This window comes from Littorina saxatilis, linkage group LG17, assembly GCF_037325665.1.
Source record: "Littorina saxatilis isolate snail1 linkage group LG17, US_GU_Lsax_2.0, whole genome shotgun sequence".
Lineage (NCBI taxonomy): Eukaryota > Metazoa > Mollusca > Gastropoda > Littorinimorpha > Littorinidae > Littorina > Littorina saxatilis.
Window position 1 is genome coordinate 13,429,249 of NC_090261.1, and position 20,846 is coordinate 13,450,094.

The 20,846-nt window shown below is 41.2% G+C and overlaps 1 protein-coding gene across 4 annotated transcripts; it reads right to left on the reverse strand.

Annotated features, from left to right (window-relative positions):
- Positions 1-2,543: 2,543 nt before the first annotated feature.
- LOC138953664 (uncharacterized) lies at positions 2,544-17,471 on the reverse strand. 4 transcript variants are annotated; one of them, XM_070325544.1, is made up of 9 exons: positions 17,071-17,199; positions 14,219-14,359; positions 11,600-11,676; positions 8,045-9,986; positions 7,409-7,549; positions 6,446-6,526; positions 5,966-6,073; positions 4,969-5,049; positions 2,544-3,100 (listed from the first exon to the last, which is right to left on the reverse strand). In XM_070325544.1, the coding sequence occupies exons 1-9, from the start codon at positions 17,126-17,128 to the stop codon at positions 2,886-2,888; spliced, it is 2,844 nt and encodes a 947-aa protein (XP_070181645.1). In that variant the 5' UTR covers positions 17,129-17,199; the 3' UTR covers positions 2,544-2,885. The 4 variants fall into 4 exon arrangements, with proteins under 4 accessions (XP_070181645.1, XP_070181647.1, XP_070181649.1 ...); XM_070325546.1 differs by lacking the exon at positions 17,071-17,199 and adding an exon at positions 16,136-16,639; XM_070325548.1 differs by lacking the exon at positions 17,071-17,199 and adding an exon at positions 15,913-16,105.
- Positions 17,472-20,846: the final 3,375 nt, after the last annotated feature.

The window sequence follows — 20,846 nt, forward strand, 5'->3', positions numbered from 1 at the left end:
TTATTCATAATCCTACTACCATAAATTTCGCTAAAAAGTTAAGTCACATGATGAGAAGCCACTGTGCAAAAAGTTATTTAAAAAAGTTATAGGTAAAACAATGGGTTTTTTTCTCAGCAAACTCTCCTTATAATAGTCATGTTAAAAACAAGGGGAATAAATTAAGAAGATGTCATCTGTCACACTTTTTAGTTAAATTAAAATGTAGTAATATAAAAAACAAGAAGGGCAAAAGCCCATACGACTCACATGCTTGACCTAAACCTAGCAATGACATCATACACTAAGAACTGCTTTACACATTTTTCCTACCAAAATACATGTGACCTTGACCCAAGGTCAAGGTCATCCAAGGTCATGCAACACAAAGCTGTTAATTCAAGACATAGGAAGTACAATGGTGCTTATTGGCTCTTTCTACCATGAGATATGGTCACTTTTAGTGGTTCACTACCTTATTTTGGTCACATTTCATAAGGGTCAAAGTGACCTTGACCTTGATCATATGTGACCAAATGTGTCTCATGATGAAAGCATAACATGTGCCCCACAGAATTTTTAAGTTTGAAACAGTTATCTTCCATAGTTCAGGGTCAAGGTCACTTCAAAATATGTATACAATCCAACTTTGAAGAGCTCCTGTGACCTTGACCTTGAAGCAAGGTAAACCAAACTGGTATCAAAAGATGGGGCTTACTTTGCCCTATATATCATATATAGGTGAGGTATTCAATCTCAAAAACTTCAGAGAAAATGTGAAAAATGTGAACAATAGCTGTTTTTTAGGCAACATTTATGGCCCCTGCGACCTTGACCTTGAAGCAAGGTCAAGATGCTATGTATGTTTTTTGGGGCCTTGTCATCATACACCATCTGCCAAATTTGGTACTGATAGACTGAATAGTGTCCAAGAAATATCCAACGTTAAAGTTTTCCGGACGGACGGACGGACGGACGACTCGGGTGAGTACATAGACTCACTTTTGCTTCGCATGTGAGTCAAAAAGGAAAAAATGCAGACGAGCACCTTTAAAATGTCCAACAATGATTTGCAAGAACACATTCTGAATAAATCATTAAATATCAAATAAAAAACACAACCACCAGTGTGCTCATAATAAAAAAAACCGAAAAACATCATAATACGCACCCAGTGTATATACATTGTTCTGACGGGAACATACAATGTGTCGACTTTCTTAAACGGACTAGCAGGGCTACTGCTAGAGTGTGTTCAGTATAATCATGAAATAGAATGAAATGAGGTAGTCTTCACGTCGAACGCAGAAGAAGAAGAAGAAGGTAGTCTTCAGTCATAGAATTATATTTTTGCATAATGGAAAATCAACCACCGTAAAAAAACCAGTTGTTGCATGATAAATGGCACAATTCAAAACACTCCATTGAATAGTCCACAAAAAGATAATTAGCAACATCATGTTTAGTGCTGTTGTAAGTGTTATTTCAATGGCAACAAACAAACAGATTTTTTTTCTATATCAATGATTGACTAACTTTGCCCTCGGTGACAAAAGAACATGAAATAACACTTTTTTTCCAACTTCTTGTCTCTCAAACAAATAATAAAAGAAACACATCTTCAAACATCCTGTTAAAAATAGGCCATTTGCCTCCACAATGGTTGCTTTGACACCACATGCTGTAGTGACCTTTTGACAGAGGCCCCTGAAATATCAAATTAAGCTTATCTAAAATGGTCAAAAGTACATGTACATAAATACACTTTATATACACTTAAGATCTGAATTAATCATAACATGTGAAACACCACCATCGTTGTGTTGACAATAAAATGTCACACACGATGACAAAGTGCATATGACACTTTGATTGTTTTGACTTTCCTAATAGCGGACCTTATCTTTACTTTATTTGGTGTTTTAACATCGTTTTCAACCGTTCAAGGTTATATCGCGACGGGGAAAGGGGGGGGGGGGGGGGGGATGATGGGATAGAGCCACTTGTTAATTGTTTCTTGTTCACAAAAGCACTAATCAAAAAATTGCTCCAGGGGCTAGCAACGTAGTACAATATATGACCTTACTGGGAGAATGCAAGTTTCTAGTACAAAGGACTTAACATTTCTTACATACTGCTCGACTAAAATCTTTACAAACATTGACTATATTCTATACAAGAAACACTTAACAAGGGGTAAAAGGAGAAACAGAATCCGTTAGTTGCCTCTTACGACATGCTGGGGAGCATCGGGTAAATTCTTCCCCCTAACCCGCGGGGGGGGGGGGGGGGGGGGGGGTGGGGGGGGGGGGGGAGCGGACCTTATGGTAGTCTGTGTTCATGATAATAAATAATGATAATACAGTTAAACAAGGGCAAAGCCACAAAGAATATGACTCACTTGCTTATATTTTGTTTTGTTTTGCTGATGTAATCACATGCATTTTATAAGTGTTCATAGGTTTCATAACCAAGACAAGTTTTTATAATGAAAGCTTCCATTATTTGAAAAGTTTTGAGTGTTCAATAGGTGGTCAGTTGTCAATAGATATATAGCCTCGTTTTGCTATGCAAATGAATTAAAAATAGCCAACTGCCTCCACCATCATTGTTTTGACCGCATATTAAACTGACCTTTGGATCAGTGCTAAGAAAGGTCACATCTAGCTTATTCAAAATGCCAAAAATGATTTGCATAAACACATACTAAATAAATCATTTAACATGAAACACAACCACCAGTGTGCTCATAGTCAAAAATTAATAAAAACAAATAAAGATAAATGTGTAAATCATTGTCCAGTACAGCTCAAGACACAAACCTGCACTAGATATATATCTACTTAGTGGTAGTGATCAGCAACAACATTGGAAAGATGATCAGTAGCTGAAAAGCGGAACATTATTTAGTTTCGCTGATTTCTTTGCAAAGCAGTAATCCGGTTTCGTACATAGTTCTTGACGTGTAGCCAGGTACGATTTTTCAGAGCCTCTTCAGCCTGAAGGCACTTCTGGATATCCTCTTTTCTTGGCAGCACTTGCGTGGCGATATATTTTAACAAATGAGCCTCCACTGCCTTCACCTCCTCCTCCAACCACAGTCGACGTGGCTGGTTTGAACCTTTGTGGACACAGATATCACAAGACCTATTACCGGAGATACAAAGGTTAAATATGTTATCGGATTAAAACTTTATAAGGAACAATCATGCCAACTCAATATGAGCGCCGGGTAGTCTGGTGGTCTAGGCCGACAACTCGTGATCTCAGTGTCTCTATTTCGAATCTTGATTGGGCATGGACATTTATTTTCCCGAGTCAACATTTGTTCTGATTCTTCTTCGTGGCACTAAAGCTAGTACACTAAAACTGTCACATTTTCACTGTCAATCTTAGTGCTGCTTACATTTTGGTTGTTCAATGTAAGTTAGATATAGTACCTCCTCTTTTTTCCAATTCCTGGGACTCCCGTCCCCGCCTCTAATACACGGAAGTGTATGTGGGCGTAATCCATTAATTACAAAAGATTTCAAATCTAAATTAAAACCGGAATTACAGACCCTGTACACATTCATTTTCAAAGCATGGGACAGAAGCCACGAATGGGCATGAGAAGTGGCAGGTCAGTTAGCCATTGCACTTGTTAACTGATCCACTTATTTATTCATTTTTAAATAATTATACAATTTACTGCTTAGTTTTGAATCAAGAAAACTGAGCGACAGCAGAAGGCCATTTTGATATGTTAAAGAACGTACGGATTTGAACTGCTCTTTGACAAAATGCCACTCCTAGTTAGATTAACAGTTAACTCGTTATGAACACAGACCTGTTTACATCCTGCATTAAAACCAGTCAGAAAAACACTCTCCAGAAGCTACCTTTATTTTTTGTGGACCGGCTCGTTCATTTTATTTAAAGATTTTCTTTAAAGTTTTTCAATTCAAAGAACTGTGATCTTTGCTATATTGGAGAAAGATTAATGGAGATCACTTTTAGACTCAAAAAGACTTTCAAATTCCGGCAACAGCACAAGTCACTGACCGTAGCAAGAGATAATGTCGAAGCACAGACATACTGGTCAAATAAACTCGATGCGAAGCAGGCTCATGTTTTGCCAAACACAATTTGTTTGTTTCCATGTTCATTTGTGTACTGCATTTTGTAAATAAACTAATGCTGCGTCTAACCTCGGGACACGTTCGCTTGGTTCGCGGACGAACGACTGCAGTGACTCATGACTGACTAGCTTTGTTGTTGCACTGATCTCAATTCGATCACCAAAATGCAAGTGATTCGCTCTTCTTAGACTTCGCCAGACACTGCCACTTGACTTGATAGTTTTGCCGATATTCCTGTACAACTTGAGCTTTTTTGGTTGGCATTTTGTCCCCAGAGAGATCGGCCTTACGCTTACGACCCATGTCGATCGGACCGAATGCACAAAAACCACGCGTTGACCGACAAATACCTTGTTTTTGCACATGCGCAGACAAGGCTGTTCCGGTCGGCCTTGAGCTAAAAGGGTTTTCGGGAAATCAAAATCCCGGTGACTACTAGTACTACAATTTCGACTTTAAATTTTCACACACGGAAATGGTTCTTGTGACCGGAATTTCCGGTAGATTTCCGTAATACCGGAATTTAGACCCTAAATCCGTAATAATTCCGGGAGGGTAAACAGGTCTGTGAACATACTCTATGTTTCCTTCCAAGTGCTTTAGAGAAGGGTATTACCGTACTCAAAAACACAATAACTATACGCTCCTAGTTAGATTAACAGTTAACACGTTATGAACAGGCTCTATTTTTCCTTTCAAGGGCTTCAGAGAAGGATATTACCTTACTCAAAAACACAATAACTATCTAGTTTACTGGTTTTGTTCTACTTTAAAAGAATAACTTTTGTGTGGATTGAGTCAGCTCCTTAAAGCTCAGTTCACAAAGAGAAAGAAGAGGTATAAAGACAATGATTATGTTTCCACTCACTGTTGCGCGTTGCCTTTGATTTGAGCTTCTTTGGTTTGGAATGGCTCCACTGTTCAGGTAGGTACTCATTGTCAGTTGAACCTTGGGGAAAAAAAAGACGATAGATTTTCTCAGCTGCCTTATCTTTATTTCAAATCATTTGATAGATTATGCAAAATAGCAAAAAAAGGACAACAGCTAAAAGACATATGCTTTTAAAATATCAATTTCGTTGTCAAATAACTAAACACAAGAGTTTCCACTATGGAATGCGGTCATTCAACAACTAGGTAATGGGCGCTTAGTTAATCGTCCGTACATGACGCCAGCATTTCTTTCTTTCTTTATTTGGTGTTTAACGTCGTTTTCAACCACGAAGGTTATATCGCGACGAGGGAAAGGGGGAGATGGGATAGGGGAAAGGGTGGAGATGGGAGGGAGCCACTTGTTAAGTGTTTCTTGTTCACAAAAGCACTAATCAAAAAATTGCTCCAGGGGCTTGCAACGTAGTACAATATATGACCTTACTGGGAGAATGCAAGTTTCCAGTACAAAGGACTAAACATTTCTTACATACTGCTTGACTAAAATCTTTACAAACATTGACTATATTCTATACAAGAACCACTTAACAAGGGTTAAAGGAGAAACAGAATCCGTTAGTCGCCTCATACGACATGCGGGGTGCAGAGAAATAAGGATGTGGAAAAGAAGACTTTTGGTAAGTGAAATAAAGGTGATGGATCCAGTCAGGCAGAAATAAGACAACAAGAAAAGAATTGGAAAACTGCAGGGAATAGTAGGGAGAGTTTTCTTGGAAGGAAATATAGGTGAAAGGACTGGTAAGGCAGAAATAAGACAAAAGAAGAGAAGAAACAGAACCGTTAGTCGCCTCTTACGACATGCTGGGTAGCAGCGGGTAAATTCTTTCTAGTCCCAACCAATATGGGACTCCCCCTAACCCGCGGGGGGTGACGCCAGCATGTTTCTAAATTAATTTATATGCAATAAAGCTTACTTTCGTTAGATGACGCTGAAGGAGAAGTGATCTGTGTGAATACACTGCATCTTTTGTTCATCATTGCCACACCAACAGGAGAGAATGTCCAGGAGGAAGGGGGCTCGCCTGGGGACATAATAAAATTATAATTAATTATTTATTGTATTAATTATGTTATGTTCAAAATAAATAAACGTGTGTTCCGTGTTATGAGTGTACAGGAATGAACTATTCTTCAAAGGTACAAATACATTTCAGATGTAAGACAATCAAAATGCATCAACGAATGCAGTTCTACCCCTCATCCTTAACCCCCACCCACCCCCCAACATTGACGCCGTAAAAAAACACCTCCGACAAGCGTGTTGGACACAAACAACTCTGTGAGTTAAATTCAAGCTGTTCCCACTCGAACACAGGAACCCCCTGACCTTCATCCATCTCCAGTCGCGCCCCCATGGAAAATTGGTTGACTAAGGAGAAAGATATATACTGAACTGTTTGAGCATGCACTGCTGTCAGCAGCACACCGTTGAAACTTCCTTTGGATTTCTGGTGCTTCCTCATCATCAGCAGAATCTGACAAATACAAAAACATGAATAACCCTTGTGATATTACCTCATTTTTTGTTTGTTTGTTTGCTTAACGCCCAGCCGACCACGAAGGGCCATATCAGGGCGGTGCTGCTTTGACATATAACGTGCGCCACACACAAGACAGAAGTCGCAGCACAGGCTTCATGTCTCACCCAGTCACATTATTCTGACACCGGACCAACCAGTCCTAGCACTAACCCCATAATGCCAGACGCCAGGCGGAGCAGCCACTAGATTGCCAATTTTAAAGTCTTAGGTATGACCCGGCCGGGGTTCGAACCCACAACGGGGCGGACGCCTTACCACTAGGCCAACCGTGCCGGTCATATTACCTCATGCCAGGGTGACAAGTTTATACTAAATAAGTAAATGTATTCACTTTTACATGGAATGGCAGCTACAAATAAGAAATTAAATCTACTATGTTACTTTGTGGGAGTGAGGAGGGGGGGGGGGGGGGGGGGGGTAAAGAGAAAGAAAAGTCATGTTTGCAACTACAAACTTAAGAGACTTTCAGACACTGAACAGCGACATCGCCATTCAAATATGTCCTGTCCCCACTCCAACACCATGTAGATGGGATGGATTCAGCCCATATTGTCACTTACTGTCACCTACTGCAGTGGAGCGCTGCGGACTTAAATTAAGGGCCCCTCCTGTTTTTGAACACCAGGAGCTATCTAGTTTGCTGTTAGGTAGGCACCGGCTCATCTTTCCTGCTTCCTTACTTTCTTTTACTATCAACATTCTGTTCACAGTTGTTATTTCTGCCAAAGTGACCAATCGCATTTGTTTTTATCCGAAACTGGGAGTGCTTGCAGTACTGTAGTTGATAGCATGCGTACACAGAAGAAGAAGACTTACTGTCAGGTGCAGCTGTAGCAGGACAAGGTTGATGCATAGGCGGAGAGGGCTGGTTATGTGGCGGTGCCAAAGAGTCTTTTGTTGCGAACCTTCCTGATGCAGATCGTTCTGGAATAGGGCTGTGACCCTTTTCAACAAATTCTGTAAATAATAGTTACAATATGATAGAATAGATAAAATCCCAGATCGCAAGTACAAAAGTTTATGTAGTAAGTACCGTAGTATTAATGTTTGCTTTATTGTGTAATGCAAATTAATGTTAGCACAATATATCACATTGTAGTGTGCATTGAAGTATGAACGTTCTCAATTTAGATTTAAAACAAATAAAATTGTATTGGTGGTTCAATGTCACTAGCCACAACAAAGGCGATACCAGAGAGAGGGAGACCGGGATTCAAACCTGTGACTATGAGAGTCAGAGGAACTATATGTAGTCCACGCTGTGTACCGAATGAGCCATCTCAGCCCCCCAATTTAGAAGAAGAAGAAGAGGCAGAAGAAGCAGAAGGAGAAGAAGATGAATTTAAGAATACAAAAAAAAGGTTATTACAATACTAGATTTAGAGATAGTCTAGCTGTGTTCATTTTGTGCAAAAAGAGCAAAGGAATTCATCTTCAAAATGTCACACATACCTGCCTCCTCATCCGAGGTGATGGCTTCATCTTCAGCCACTTCCATCTCATCCAGGGTGCAGCGCTGGTGGTCTTGCAGCTTCCCCTTTTCAAGGGCAAGGAGTAATTTGCTGACTTTGGCCAACTGCATCATGTCTGATGGGAGGCGGTAGTACTCGCGGTGAGTGCGAACATCATGTCCCATAAACTGAGCAAGGGCATCCAGCTCGTTGTCCTTCAAACTGACTATCTGGGACAGAGTAGCAACCTGCTTTCGAAGTGAAGTAGATGTGATGAACTGTGGCTCTGCCAACTGCGCTGATGTCACAAACTTTCGAAGCGTGTCAGATCCCCGAATGTGCCCCTCCGACTGAAAGAATGTGCAAGAAAACACAAATTTGTTGGAACCGCTGACACCAGCATCATCTCTTTTTTGCACAAGCAGTTCCACAGCTGCTTTCACCTGTGCAGTCATGAGAATTGGGACAATTCGGCCACGTTTTCCGATTATCTCAATCCTGGTCAGCTTGTTACATAGGATTTTTTCAAATGTGCTAAGTGATTTGAAGACATCCACATCGTGAGTTTCGTGTTGATTTAGATCTACTAGTTTCATTCTTGAGGCCTCGCCTGACCTTCTCCTGTTGAAAAGGATTATCTGGGTCAGAGTGACTTCCGCAAGGCTTTTCCATGCTGCCTTGATCTCCTTTTCTTCGTGTGCTGTAGTGAGGGTTTGGGTGGCCGCGGCTGAAACATTGCTGAGGTGAGAGGAGAGCTTGGCGACGTCTCTCGACAGAGGAAGACGTTTTGCATGTCCCTTTTTCTGTTCATACAGATTGCGACTTGCGTGGGCAGAAATTTCTTCATTCCATCTCATCTGATGGAGTTTCAGGTATCCCTGAACATCACACTTCAGACTGTCATTCCTTTTTTCCACGGCCTGGACCTCCAGTATGTCAGCACACAGCTTGATTGTGTAGCCAAGTTTGTTGGCTAAGGATGGAATTCGGAATTTGTATTCCTCTGCTTCGTAACCAGCGACTTGTTTGGTTGCTTCTATTACCGTTTTGAACATTTCAGGCGTGAGAAATTCCTTGAGAGAAGCGTTTTCAAGTCCTGACACTTTTCGCAGTTTCAATAACAGACGTGAAACCTCCCTCACTTTGTTTCGTATTTGGGCGAAACGACTCGGGTTAAATCCGTGCCGTTTTACTTGGCTTCTCGCAAGCTCTTTGATCAAAGGGTCAGTTTTGACTACCAGACGGATATGGTCTGACTGCAGTGTGTCAAGAAAAGACTGGAATGCCTCCGACTCATCTTCCTTGCATTCAGAATCGGGCAACATTAGCTTCCCTTTCTTTACAAATTCCCTCCGTGAGCCATCATTTGCTTCTACGCACTTGTGCCTGTAAATATCCTTTATTTGAAAGTATCCAAGGCAATAAGGGCAGGCAACAAAGTTGCTTACCGAAGGACTTTCTCGCTTCCTCCGTTTCACCACCAGTGTCCCAGACACATTTCTCAGAACACTCAAATTGTGCTGATGGTCACCAGCATTCCGAAGCTTTGTCAGCTCTGCCTTCTTTTCTCCGGATCCTTTCTTAGCATTCAAGTAAGGGACCATAGACTTTTCATCTTTGTGCTGCGTCTCAATATGCCGAGGCAAACGTGATTGTGGTTTCTGACAAAACAAACAAAAGTGCTGCTTAGGCTTGGGTACAGTTTTGTCACCAACAGTCTTTGTTTCAGCGAAGGACAATCCTTTGATTCTGCATGGATCTTCTTTGGGGCATGATGTGGACTCAGGACAAGCAGGTTCAGCAGGGGCAGGGCAAGTACTTTCAGTTCCCGTAGCCATTTTTGTGATGAGTTGTGACCCAAAAAACAATGGTGGGTACAAATGCGATCCGTCAATGCTGCTGGCAGAGTCTGGGACATATGTCATGTCTTTGTCTGAAAAATCCTGCAAAACACAATAACTATCGTCAAAAATTGCTGTCAGTTTGCACTGAGCCTCCCTCCGGCAGAAGATATGTGACCTTGAAGAGAAATCTTTCATAGAACATGGGGCGGGTGGTTTTGTGGAAAATGTGTCATTCACGCAGCGATACCGGGCTCAATGAGTCCCAGCTGGAACAAAACTTTAAAACGGATGTTCTGGGTATGACAAACCTTGAGGCCCCATTGTCTGGGGTCCTCTCCAGGTCCTAAAAACTAGTGTCCAGGGGTTTACCTTAACTTATTTTTTTTAGGTCAGCAATTTGAACCGGCCCAAACAATTCCCAACCGGCCCGCGTCACGATATGAAAATATAGCTCAATAAGCACATTCCTGCTCAGGGACGGTTAAATTGTCCGCCCGATTGCCAGAGGCGATTAAAATATCCGTCTCCGCTAGAAGAAACCGTCTGGCAGCTCGCCCATCTGGCCAGTGAAAATTCTGGTCAAATGCAAAAGTGTTGGTTGTACTACTATGGTGTTTTAAAGCCACATTAACACTGCAGATGCAGGAACCTCTGGCATCTGCAAAAACACCTCTATTTTGATTGTACAAAGAAATCTGATACTCATAATCTGTTGTGTGGTATGTACTGGACCAGCAACATTTCTGTCTGGCTAGTCACTTTCTTGAAGTTACTCGTTCGGCTGGCAAATTAAAATTTTGAGATTTGGCCATCACTGCTGCTCATACAATTGGTCACATGTGCAACCTCATAGATCTGCCAAGGGTTTTACAAGTCATGATGCAAAAAGAATATCCATTGACTTGAACAAATACCAAAAAAGTAAAGCCTAGCTATTTTCTGTGCTGATCAAGATTTTTTTAATCTCAATCATTCTTGTCAAGGATGGCCAAATCTTCAAATCTTAACTCGCCAACAGGACTAGTAACTTCAAGAAAGTTACTACACTAGTACTCACTAGCCCGCCAGAAATGTTGCTGGCCCAGCACATGCCCCAATTGTTGCATCGCTTTGAAACTTGAAATTACAACCAAAACTGTTGCATTGGTACAGAATGTTTATAGCCAGCCGACAAGTTGCCAGGTGGTTTCTCTTAGCCCGGCAGATTTTTTTTACTCACTCCTGGCAATCGGGTAGACTATTTGTCTATCCCTGCTGGTCAATAGTGAACTATAGGTTTTTCGAGAAATAATGTTGCCATTAGATTTGCTAATAAAGCGAAGCAGGTCTACTAAAATTTGTTGTTACATGTCCATTTGGAAGGATGCTCTTCTCACTAGTTAAAAGTCTGTACTGAACTGTGACGATAAATAAAGAAATATAAGCACAGCCTCAGAAAATGGAATCATAGGCACAAAAAAACACATTAACAGTAAACAGTCACAAATTAAAAACGTTAATCCAATCAATAGTGAGGAAAAATAGAATGCACAACTCTGATGCATGTTTTTCAGAGGCAAAAGAACATAGACTGCAGATAGCAAACATATTTCATTGCCTTGGTCATCACAGGAAACTCACAAGTAATGCAGATCAAACATTTAACAAATCAAATCGCAAAAACAAAATATCTTCAGACAGGGCAACAAATAATCTACTCTATAAAAACTCACCATTTGGGAGTCAACTGAGTGATGGCTGCTTGTAGAGTCCTCTGTCACAAGCGCCTGTGGTTCGAAGCTGCAGTCAACTGTAGGAAAGACAGACAGAAAGCGCCTGTGGTTGCATGATGCTTGGGACTTAAACCTGTTTTTGAGCTTCATATTTCCCCTTTACGTTGGTTTACAGTTAGAACAGTCTAGTTAACTGTTTTCATATTTGTGTATAATAAATTTGATATGGGAGATTTTACTTCATTCGTACTGAAGCTTGCGTAGAGTCCAGCTAGATCAGCTGTAAGTCCTATTTCATAGACTGGACTGGAGAAAGGCATTATGGTTTGTCTACACATGCGACTCAGTTGCGGTCGCCCTCTTGTTCCTGAATCAAGCTGAAGCCAAATACTGGTTGAACGTCCGTATATATATCGTCTATCGTCAGACTACATCGTCTGTCTTCCGTCTATCGTCTGTCTTCCATCTACCGTCTGTCTTCTGTCTATTGTATGTCTTCCGTCTGTCTTCCATCTATTGTCTGTCTTCCGTGTATTGTCTGTCTTCTGTCTATCGTCTGTCTTCCGTCTATCGTCTGTCTTCTATCTATCGTCTGTCTTCCGTCTATCGTCTGTCTTCTATCTATCGTCTGTCTTCCATCTATCGTCTGTCTTCCGTCTATTGTCTGTCTTCCGTCTATCTTCTGTCTATTGTCTGTCTTCCATCTATCGTCTGTCTTCCGTCTATCGTCTGTCTTCCGTCTATTGTCTGTCTTCGATCTACCATCTGTCTTCCGTCTATTGTCTGTCTTCCGTCTATCTTCCGTCTATTGTCTGTCTTCCGTCTATCTTCTGTCTATTGTCTGTCTTCCGTCTATTGTCTGTCTTCCGTCTATCATCAGACTACATCCCAAGAATTCAGCACTTTCTCTAGTGGGTCCTTTATTTTCTCTGTTAACTGTGGGTCAGTCCATTCATCAGATTGGGATCTGCATATATATGAGCGTTGCATAGGCAAAGGCAATATTGCCGATTCATTACAAAGCACTGGAAAGACCGTCTGCTAGACTGCAGCTACTAGTTTTGCAAGGTGTGTTGCAGGAATTGAATTTTTACCAGGGATGTATTTCATGGACGGCAAGAATTTAGTTTTTGTACAAACTATATCGTCTGTCGACCAGTAACAGAAGCAAACCTGACCAGGTATGTGCATGCAAGCACTTAATTCATCCACGGTGATGAAACAGGAAGCATGCTTTATTGTTGTAAATATATAGGATATTGAGCAGCTTCCGTTGACATATATATATGGCCTTAAGACCGAAATAGGTCCATGTGAGACTATCAAATCATAACCCTGAATTCTTCCATGTGTATCAGAATAGCAATTTAACTACATATCTTAGTCATAACTAAACTGTGTTCACTGTAGTGTGATCACCCCTCCAGAAGTATTGCATAACAGTTAGTTAGTCAGGGGTTCCACTGGGTTTTTGCTTTTTGCGTTTGCATACACAACATGACTGAAAAAATGCGTATGAGCCGGGGAAAACGCGTACCATTACAAACTTAATTGGGGGAAAAAACGCGCAGGAGAAGTGTGTTTTTCTCACTACGAATGAGAAGACATGCAATGTTGGCTTTAACCGGTAATTACCGGTATTTTACCGGTTGAAACGAAAAAATCCCCGAACAAAATTGGCTGCCGTTGATTTTTAGAACTACCGCATCTTTTTTCGCTGGCAAAACTATAAAACCAGTACTCTGAGCTGGATTCTAACTGGTTCCAATGACCAGCCTACCGTTTTTTTCTGGACTGTTTGCTTCATAAAAGTTTGCGTACCGGTTTGAAAAAAGTACTAGCGCCATCACTGGACATGATGATGATAAGTAACTAAAAGAAGTCCCTTCATCAGATTCTGTTCTTTCACTTTCCGACGACAGATCGGTCTGTTTGCGTTTTGCAGTGGCTCTGTACAGGTAATAGGCCTCTAAGCGAGGAACTGAACTATTTGCATGGCGCTAAATGGAAGATATTTCGGCCTGAAAAACAATCACTGTGGGTCAGTCCGATGTAATCAGAGTAGACCCGGACACCCCTGGCCTGTAAACTGAATCGGCAGTGCACCAAACTGATGGCATGTGTGATAAGGCAGACCATTGTTTTGCTGAACACAGCAGGATCAATTATTTATTCTGTGACTCATGACCCCCCCCCCCCCCCCCCCCCCCCCAAAGAAATGTAATGCAATCTTCCTCTTCGGTAGAGCTGGTCATTCATATAATTTATATGGCTATCGCCGGTGGCAGTGACCTAAGGAATAAAGATTCAATTCGGTAGAGCACTGGTACTATGGCCTCTGGCGATAAGTACACAAGTGTTAACAGTGATGAACAAGGCGGGTGGGGAGAATCAGAGGTGGGAGTTCAGGTGCTCTCTTCGTGGCTATTTAGTTTTTTGAGTGCAATTGTAATTTTGCGTGACAAAATGCAACATGTCGGTGAAAATGTGTACGGAGGCTGAAAACTGCGTATATTATATATACTTTTGTGTGTGCAATAAGTGGAACCCCTGAGTTAGTTCCTTACTTTCTGGTTAAATCTTGCCTTTCAACAAAATAAAAATGGGATTACATTGTACCTGGATGATTGCTGGTGTCATCTGGCAATGGTATGGCAGGTAGACTCTTAGCCAGTGCAGCCTGCACCATTCTTTGGCCGTATGAGAAATGTGGGAAGTACTCCCTTGTTTTAAATCTCTGGCCTCGGCCTCCTGGTTCCACTAGTGACATAATAGAACATTTTATTGTAAATTTTCATTTGATTAATAATATCATCCTACATACGCGAGAGAGATACTCGTGAGATAATAATCGTTCAAATCACACGTGTGTATATATCATGTAAATGAGGTCATGTCAAGCAAGTCTGGCAGGGACCTGTTTTTCCACTGCTTATGATGCCAAAGTCACCGAGACAAACGTCATTATAGAAGAAAAAAGATTGCGCTCGCTAATTACCTTCGATGAATTTTTAGAACTAACACGTCAAGCCACACTTTCAGAGTGACGTTTCTTTGCTTTGACGTAATAGATTGCACGAGGCTTTAGAAGAGATCGAGGTTCCAAAACAAGCGTCTTCAATTTAGCTGCCTCGACTGCAGGACATTTTCAGTAAAATACACGTAAGTACAGTATGTAGGATAAACAGAATACTACATGGCTTGCTGTTTTGTACCAGATTTACACTCGTTGCTTTTTAAAATAGTGAATAGCTCGCTTTCGCTCGCAGTTCAATATTTAAAAAAACAACTCATGAAAATCTGGTACGACACAGCAAGCCATATATAGTATTCTCTATTTATACTTCCCTAACTCACATAAAAGCATGTGTACATTTTTAATTGAGAAGCATTGTCATTCAGGTGTGTCTGATCCAAAGGAGTTGGAGTATGATGAGAATGCATTATGTCTTACCACTGACGAGTCTCTGTCAGATGATGAATTGTATGATGCCGAAGAAGGCAGTGAGTTTTCTGACAGTGACATTGCGTCAAAGATGGTAGTGGTCGAGGGGGACCATGGGTTGAATGTCGAGGAGAGAAAAGAAAAAGAGAGCCTATAGGCTATACACTGTTGAATTAGCGGCTATGCTAATTATTCTGTCTGTAATGAACTTAAGTTGATGAGTTTGGGGGAGATACAAAGTACCCGAGCTACTGTAACCGGACTGCCTGGTCTCTGGGAAGAGACAGGGATAAACCATGCACGGAAAAAATACATCATAGGTTTGAGGGGAAGCAGTAATGTCGTGGACAGGAGAAGAAAACAGAACAAAAAGAGGATGAAGAGAAAAAAAGAGGAACAAAAACGTGTGCGTGTGTATGGGTAAAGTAAAACACAAACAGTAGTTTTTTTTTTTCAACAGACGGATTTCGTCCCCAGAACGGAAGAATGGCTCCAATACATGATAAGTCCAAAGTCAATCCAGCTTCGCCCGGTCAAATAACTATTCACGTCCTGAACACATTTCCCTATTGCTAAGCCTCAGTACCGTAAGGATTTGATGAAAATGACCAGAAAGTGGGTATCTGTGTGTGTCAGACACGACATTTATGGGTTTTATGTTATAAAACATGTATGTAAAGTATACACGTATAATACATGTATTATCATTATGAGTAGTTAATTAATGAAGAAATCATACTGTCATTTTAATTTGTAACTAGTATGCATTAAATTGACAGAAGAAGACTCATCGTGTAAAAAGCAGAATTAATGATTCGCATGCCTGTTGGACCATGATTATGGGGGAGCCGAGTCTCCACTCACTCACGTGCAACAGGTGAAAAGCATGAACATATTTGACGATGCACAGAGCAGAGAGCGACGTGATCGAGTAACCGGACTTTACGGCCACGCCAGGAAGTCGCCGCGTCGGCTGGGTGATGGTGGAACAAAGAGATGAAACTTTCTTTCTTTATTTGGTGTTTAACGTCGTTTTCAACCACGAAGGTTATCGCGACGGGGGAGATGAAACTAAACTACATTAAGCTTACAATTTCAATGTCAAGCGATTGTCTGCTTCGAGTCCCAGCACTTGTTCTGCCCCTAATTCGTCGATAATATCCCCAAATTTGTCTTTACTGACTGTATCAGCATCACCAGAGATGGTCCCAAAATCTCCGTGAAAAAAAAATCAATACAAATCCATTGCAAACTACCAAAACGTTCACCAAACGAACGAACCGCGGAGCAGCTATGTGCTTGTTTACAAAGGAAGTGACCTAAATGTGGTTTTCAAGCACAGAGAGCGCTTCCGTCCTGTGAGGTCATTCCTAAGTATAGTAACAAAGTCGTGCGGTACAGGACGTGAAGAGTTTTTAATTAAATAAATCGAATTAAAAAAAAATATATAGTCGCACCGTGACTGACTTATTCGGTCTCCCTAATTCAACAGCTACTAGGCCTAAGGCGAGATTGAAATTTGAACATTGGAGCTAGATCTCAACCCGCCTCAGGCTCCTACACATAAATTCAGCAAACAAGCACAGACTGACACAAACAAAACATAGTTATATAAATACTGATAAAATCAGTGCTCGATCGCTTGTACGCACAGCTAATCTCAGAATCTTTCGGAAGTTAAAAAACCAACATGCATCGTGCCTTCTCAGTATACTGAGAGTATTTAGATCTGTGCACCACTCGCCATAATTTGTTTTAATGTATAAGACTCTTGCATAGTAACCTGTACCAACAACTTGATAAGCCATTGATAATTAATGACTGATCAAGTTCTTGTTAATGTCACTGTCACTGGATTGTGAGCTCTAAATTCCAAAAAACGAGGTTAGCCATTTTGGAATGTCAGAGCCATGTGGCAACAGACCTGAAAGATAAAGTTGAAGGCGCGTCACTATTTCAAAAACAACTCAGTCAACTGTCTTTTCGTCTAAAATGGACAACAAAGTACTATAAATATAATACACACCTGTGTCTGTGGTAATGTACCGGCTGCGGCGTTCACCCCGCGTGTCGGCGTCAGCCATCGTGTCAAATCACGGTTTCACGCGGCAATCCGCTCTCTCTCGCTCTCTCTCTCAATGTTGCCGCCAGGGGAACCCAAAAAAGTACAGTTCTTGTTTTGACCGCAAAACACTAGCCCAACACACTCGCCACACACTCAACCCTGACAAAATTATCATAGTTTGGACAGAACCAATAAAATCAAATCCTTGTGTCACATGGTATATCTTAGGGCGGGAAGCTCGAAAATCGAGGCATCCGTTGTTGTGACGTCAAAACAACGGGGTGCGTCAAAACAATTCGGCTCCATTTTCGGGCCAAAGTCAAAACGACGCGGTCTTAACAAGAACACACACACACACACACACACACACACAGCACACACACAAAGACACTCACCGAAACACGAACATACACACACACGATCATGTAAATGTGGTCATGTCAAGCAAGTCTGGCAATTCCACTGCGTATGATGCCAAAATCACCGAGACAAACGTCATTTTAGAAACAAAACCTTTTTTTTTTAATGTTCAATCTAAATTTCTTGTCCTGTTTTTGTTTGTTTGTTTGTTTGTTTGTCGGTTTGTTTCTTCGTTAGTTTGTTGTCCATTTGATGTCCTTTCTTTTGTTTCAATCTCTTTCCCCTCCTGACCCTGTCCCTTTCTTTCTTGTTCTGGACAAAAAATACACGTGCATCTCGTGCAGTCAGAGTTCACAGTGAGGACCAATAGAAACTCTTGTCAGTTTCTTGCAGTCCCACAGTTCACAGCGCCGACAAGCCAGCAAAAAAAATGTCGTCTATGTTGCACACTTCTCTGTGCATATAATGGAACAGTTTTGTGGAATTCTGTGTCTGTTGTGGTGACGACTTTTGCGCAGTTGTGGTGATTCTCTAAACAAAATGGAACTCATTTGCGTCGTTAGTGTCCCGTTGAAGTGAACACTTTGGACTTGGAGTCTAGTTTTGCAAAGATGACCACGTGCTACTGTGACTTGTTTGACACACGGGAAGAAAAAGAACAAGGAGTCTGATGCTTTCTTACAACATGATCATGAAAACTGCACCTTAATTGATACTGCGTGCAATAATTCACCACCAAAACACACATTTTGGTATGTACAATTTGCTTTTTTCTCGATTGAAGCTGTGGTCTATTTTAGTATTTATGACTTTCCGGGGCTACGAGGTTGAAAAATAGGGATACAATCATGTAGCCTACAGAATTCTGTACAGCAAACGCTACCCGAAACACCACCTATACGGCGTGTATGACCTTGAGAGCTTCAGTCAACGCTTGAATTTTACAGGGATAACATCCGGTTTGCTCTCTCAAGACTGATCATAACTTGATTTATCTCATCAAGGGGGAAAAAATAAACGCCCCGGCGAAGATTCGAACTCTCGACCTCGAGACTTTGTGTCTCATGTCCTAAACCACAAGGTTACTTACTGCGCCAATGGAGAAAAAGAAGGAAAAACATCGATATAAATTCATGTTATGTTATTCTTGAAGCAGCATGATTTATATCTCTATCCGCCCATTGTTCAGAAGTGAATACATGTAGAACTATTTTTCAGATGTCTGTTTTCAACTGCACAGAGCTTTGGATAGATTCAATTACTGTTCTTGTCATTTTTCTTGCATGTTGTAAATAGAGATATGATATCGCAGCTACTGATTTGCATGGCGCGAATGTCGTGTAGCATGACGGTGTAAACATGTAGGGGGCCTACTGCGATTCCGTGAAACATGTTTGCAAATAAAGGCAAATTTTAATGGCAATTTTGACGTTTTTGCAACGCATGAATGGTAATTCAAGTGTAGAATGATATACAATTATCTTTTTTTTTGTTTTGACAACACTGGTGAAGTGGCCTAGCGGTTAAGACATCGGCCCCGACATTTTGAGGTCCCGAGGCCTTCGAGTTCGAATCCCTGCCAAGTCGTTTATTTTTTCTGCTCGATCCTTCTTGACAAATATGCTCAGCTCTGAGAGAGCAAATCGGATGTTACCACAGCAAAATTCAAGCGTTGACTGAAGCTCTCAAGGTCATACACGCCGTATAGGTGGGGTTTCGGGTAGCGTTTGCTGTGCAGAATTATGATTTTATCCCAATTTTTCAACCTCGTAGCCCCGGAAAGTCATAAATAGACCACAGCTTTAAATTAAAATTCTGGTTGCGCTTTTACCCAGAGGTTTTCATGGTCGCCCAGCTTAAAGATAGGGTGTCCGCCAGTAAAAGGCCTTCAGATCGCTCTAAAAGCTTTACCAGAAGATTCTGCGTGACAAATAATGTTACCACACAGAAGGACTAACTTAACTTTGCAAAATTAAGAGTTTGGGAAGTTGAATCAATTGTCGTAATATCAAAGGAAAATGCACTCTTGTGATGTGTTCCGTGGGTGGTGTCCCTTGATTCGAGACAACATGGCGACTATCAGGGAACGTTTTGACGAATTGGAGACTGACCAGGTAAGTGTCGGATTTGTAGACCACAGGAAATGTTGTTTATAATCAAATAGGGCTTTCAATACAACAGTCAGTATTAGTGTAAAAGTTGATCCCAGCAGGACTGCAAAGAAATCTGTAAGGCGAGTCATTTCGAACCATTTGGTTGGTATGATGAGATGGATACCAGTAAGTTCGTCAAACGGTAGATTCGTCACCGGTCCCCGGTAACTTCGCCACAGTAACTTCGCCACAGTAGTCCGAGCGCGGCTGTAATGTAATGGTAATACAACCTTGCACCTCCCCCCCCCCCCCCTTTCTCTCTCTCTCTCCCCCTCCCCCCCTCTCTCTCTCTCTCTTTCCCGCTCTCTCTCTCCTTTCACAGAGCATATATATGTGATGTTGTGCGTATTTATTTTGTATCTCTTTTTTCTTTGAGTAGGTGAAGTACACAATCTAAAATGGCATTTTCATTCTCTCTCTCTCTTAAAAATGTGAATCTTGAATCTCTCCCACAAATCAAACATCTGAAAGCATAAGCTCTAAGCATAAACACCCGCCCACCCTGCCGGTATCTTCGTCACCCGTGACGAATCTACCGTGTGACGAACTTACTGGTAGCCGATGAGATCACTTGTTTTCAGCTACTAGAGGCAGTAGAACGAGGACGTCAGCCGGCTTTGCATATGGTTTATCCCACACAAACTTAATACTGACTTTTCCACTCCCCTCCAAAGTGCTGCTGATCGAACTTTGGACCATTGTAACGCTTGAAATTCGTGGAGAAACATCCAATCTGAAGTTAATTTTGGCTGACGTCTTTCCGATACGGCGATAGCTCAATCAGTGAATGTGTGTAGATCATGGATTGGAAAATCAAGGACTTGCCTTCTGAAATAATTATAAGACTCTGCATTTGCACTGTTACTCTTTTGATAATATATATATGATAGATGCATTTTTTTTTTAGCTACAATTCATACCACTGGAATAAACACAACAGTAAACTAAAAGTAAAAGTGTGCTTTGCTTGCAAGAGTGAGTAGAACAGAAAATACTAATTATCACACCCATTTTAAAAGCAAAAATTCTATTCGCACTAGTAAAGCTTATGAGAACTGAATTTTATTTGTTCAATGGGCAGTCGATAGAGAATAAATCATGCTCTTCAAAGTCAAGTGAGCTTTTCTTGATGATAATAGGTTTGATACAGATACTGTAAATTGAGTAAGGATGAAGTATGAGAACTGTAAACTCTTCTCGTTCCGTCTAGGCTATGGAAGTTTC

Excerpts from the sequence above, each read along its gene's own strand:
- LOC138953664 (XM_070325544.1), bottom strand. The coding sequence starts at position 17,128 with ATGGCTGACGCCGACACGCGGGGTGAACGCCGCAGCCGGTACATTACC. Across the intron at positions 11,677-14,218 it reads TGACACCAGCAATCATCCAG|TTGACTGCAGCTTCGAACCA; the intron begins GTACAATGTAAT and ends TCTTTCCTACAG. Across the intron at positions 3,101-4,968 it reads ATCAAAGGCAACGCGCAACA|GTTCAAACCAGCCACGTCGA; the intron begins GTGAGTGGAAAC and ends GTGTCCACAAAG.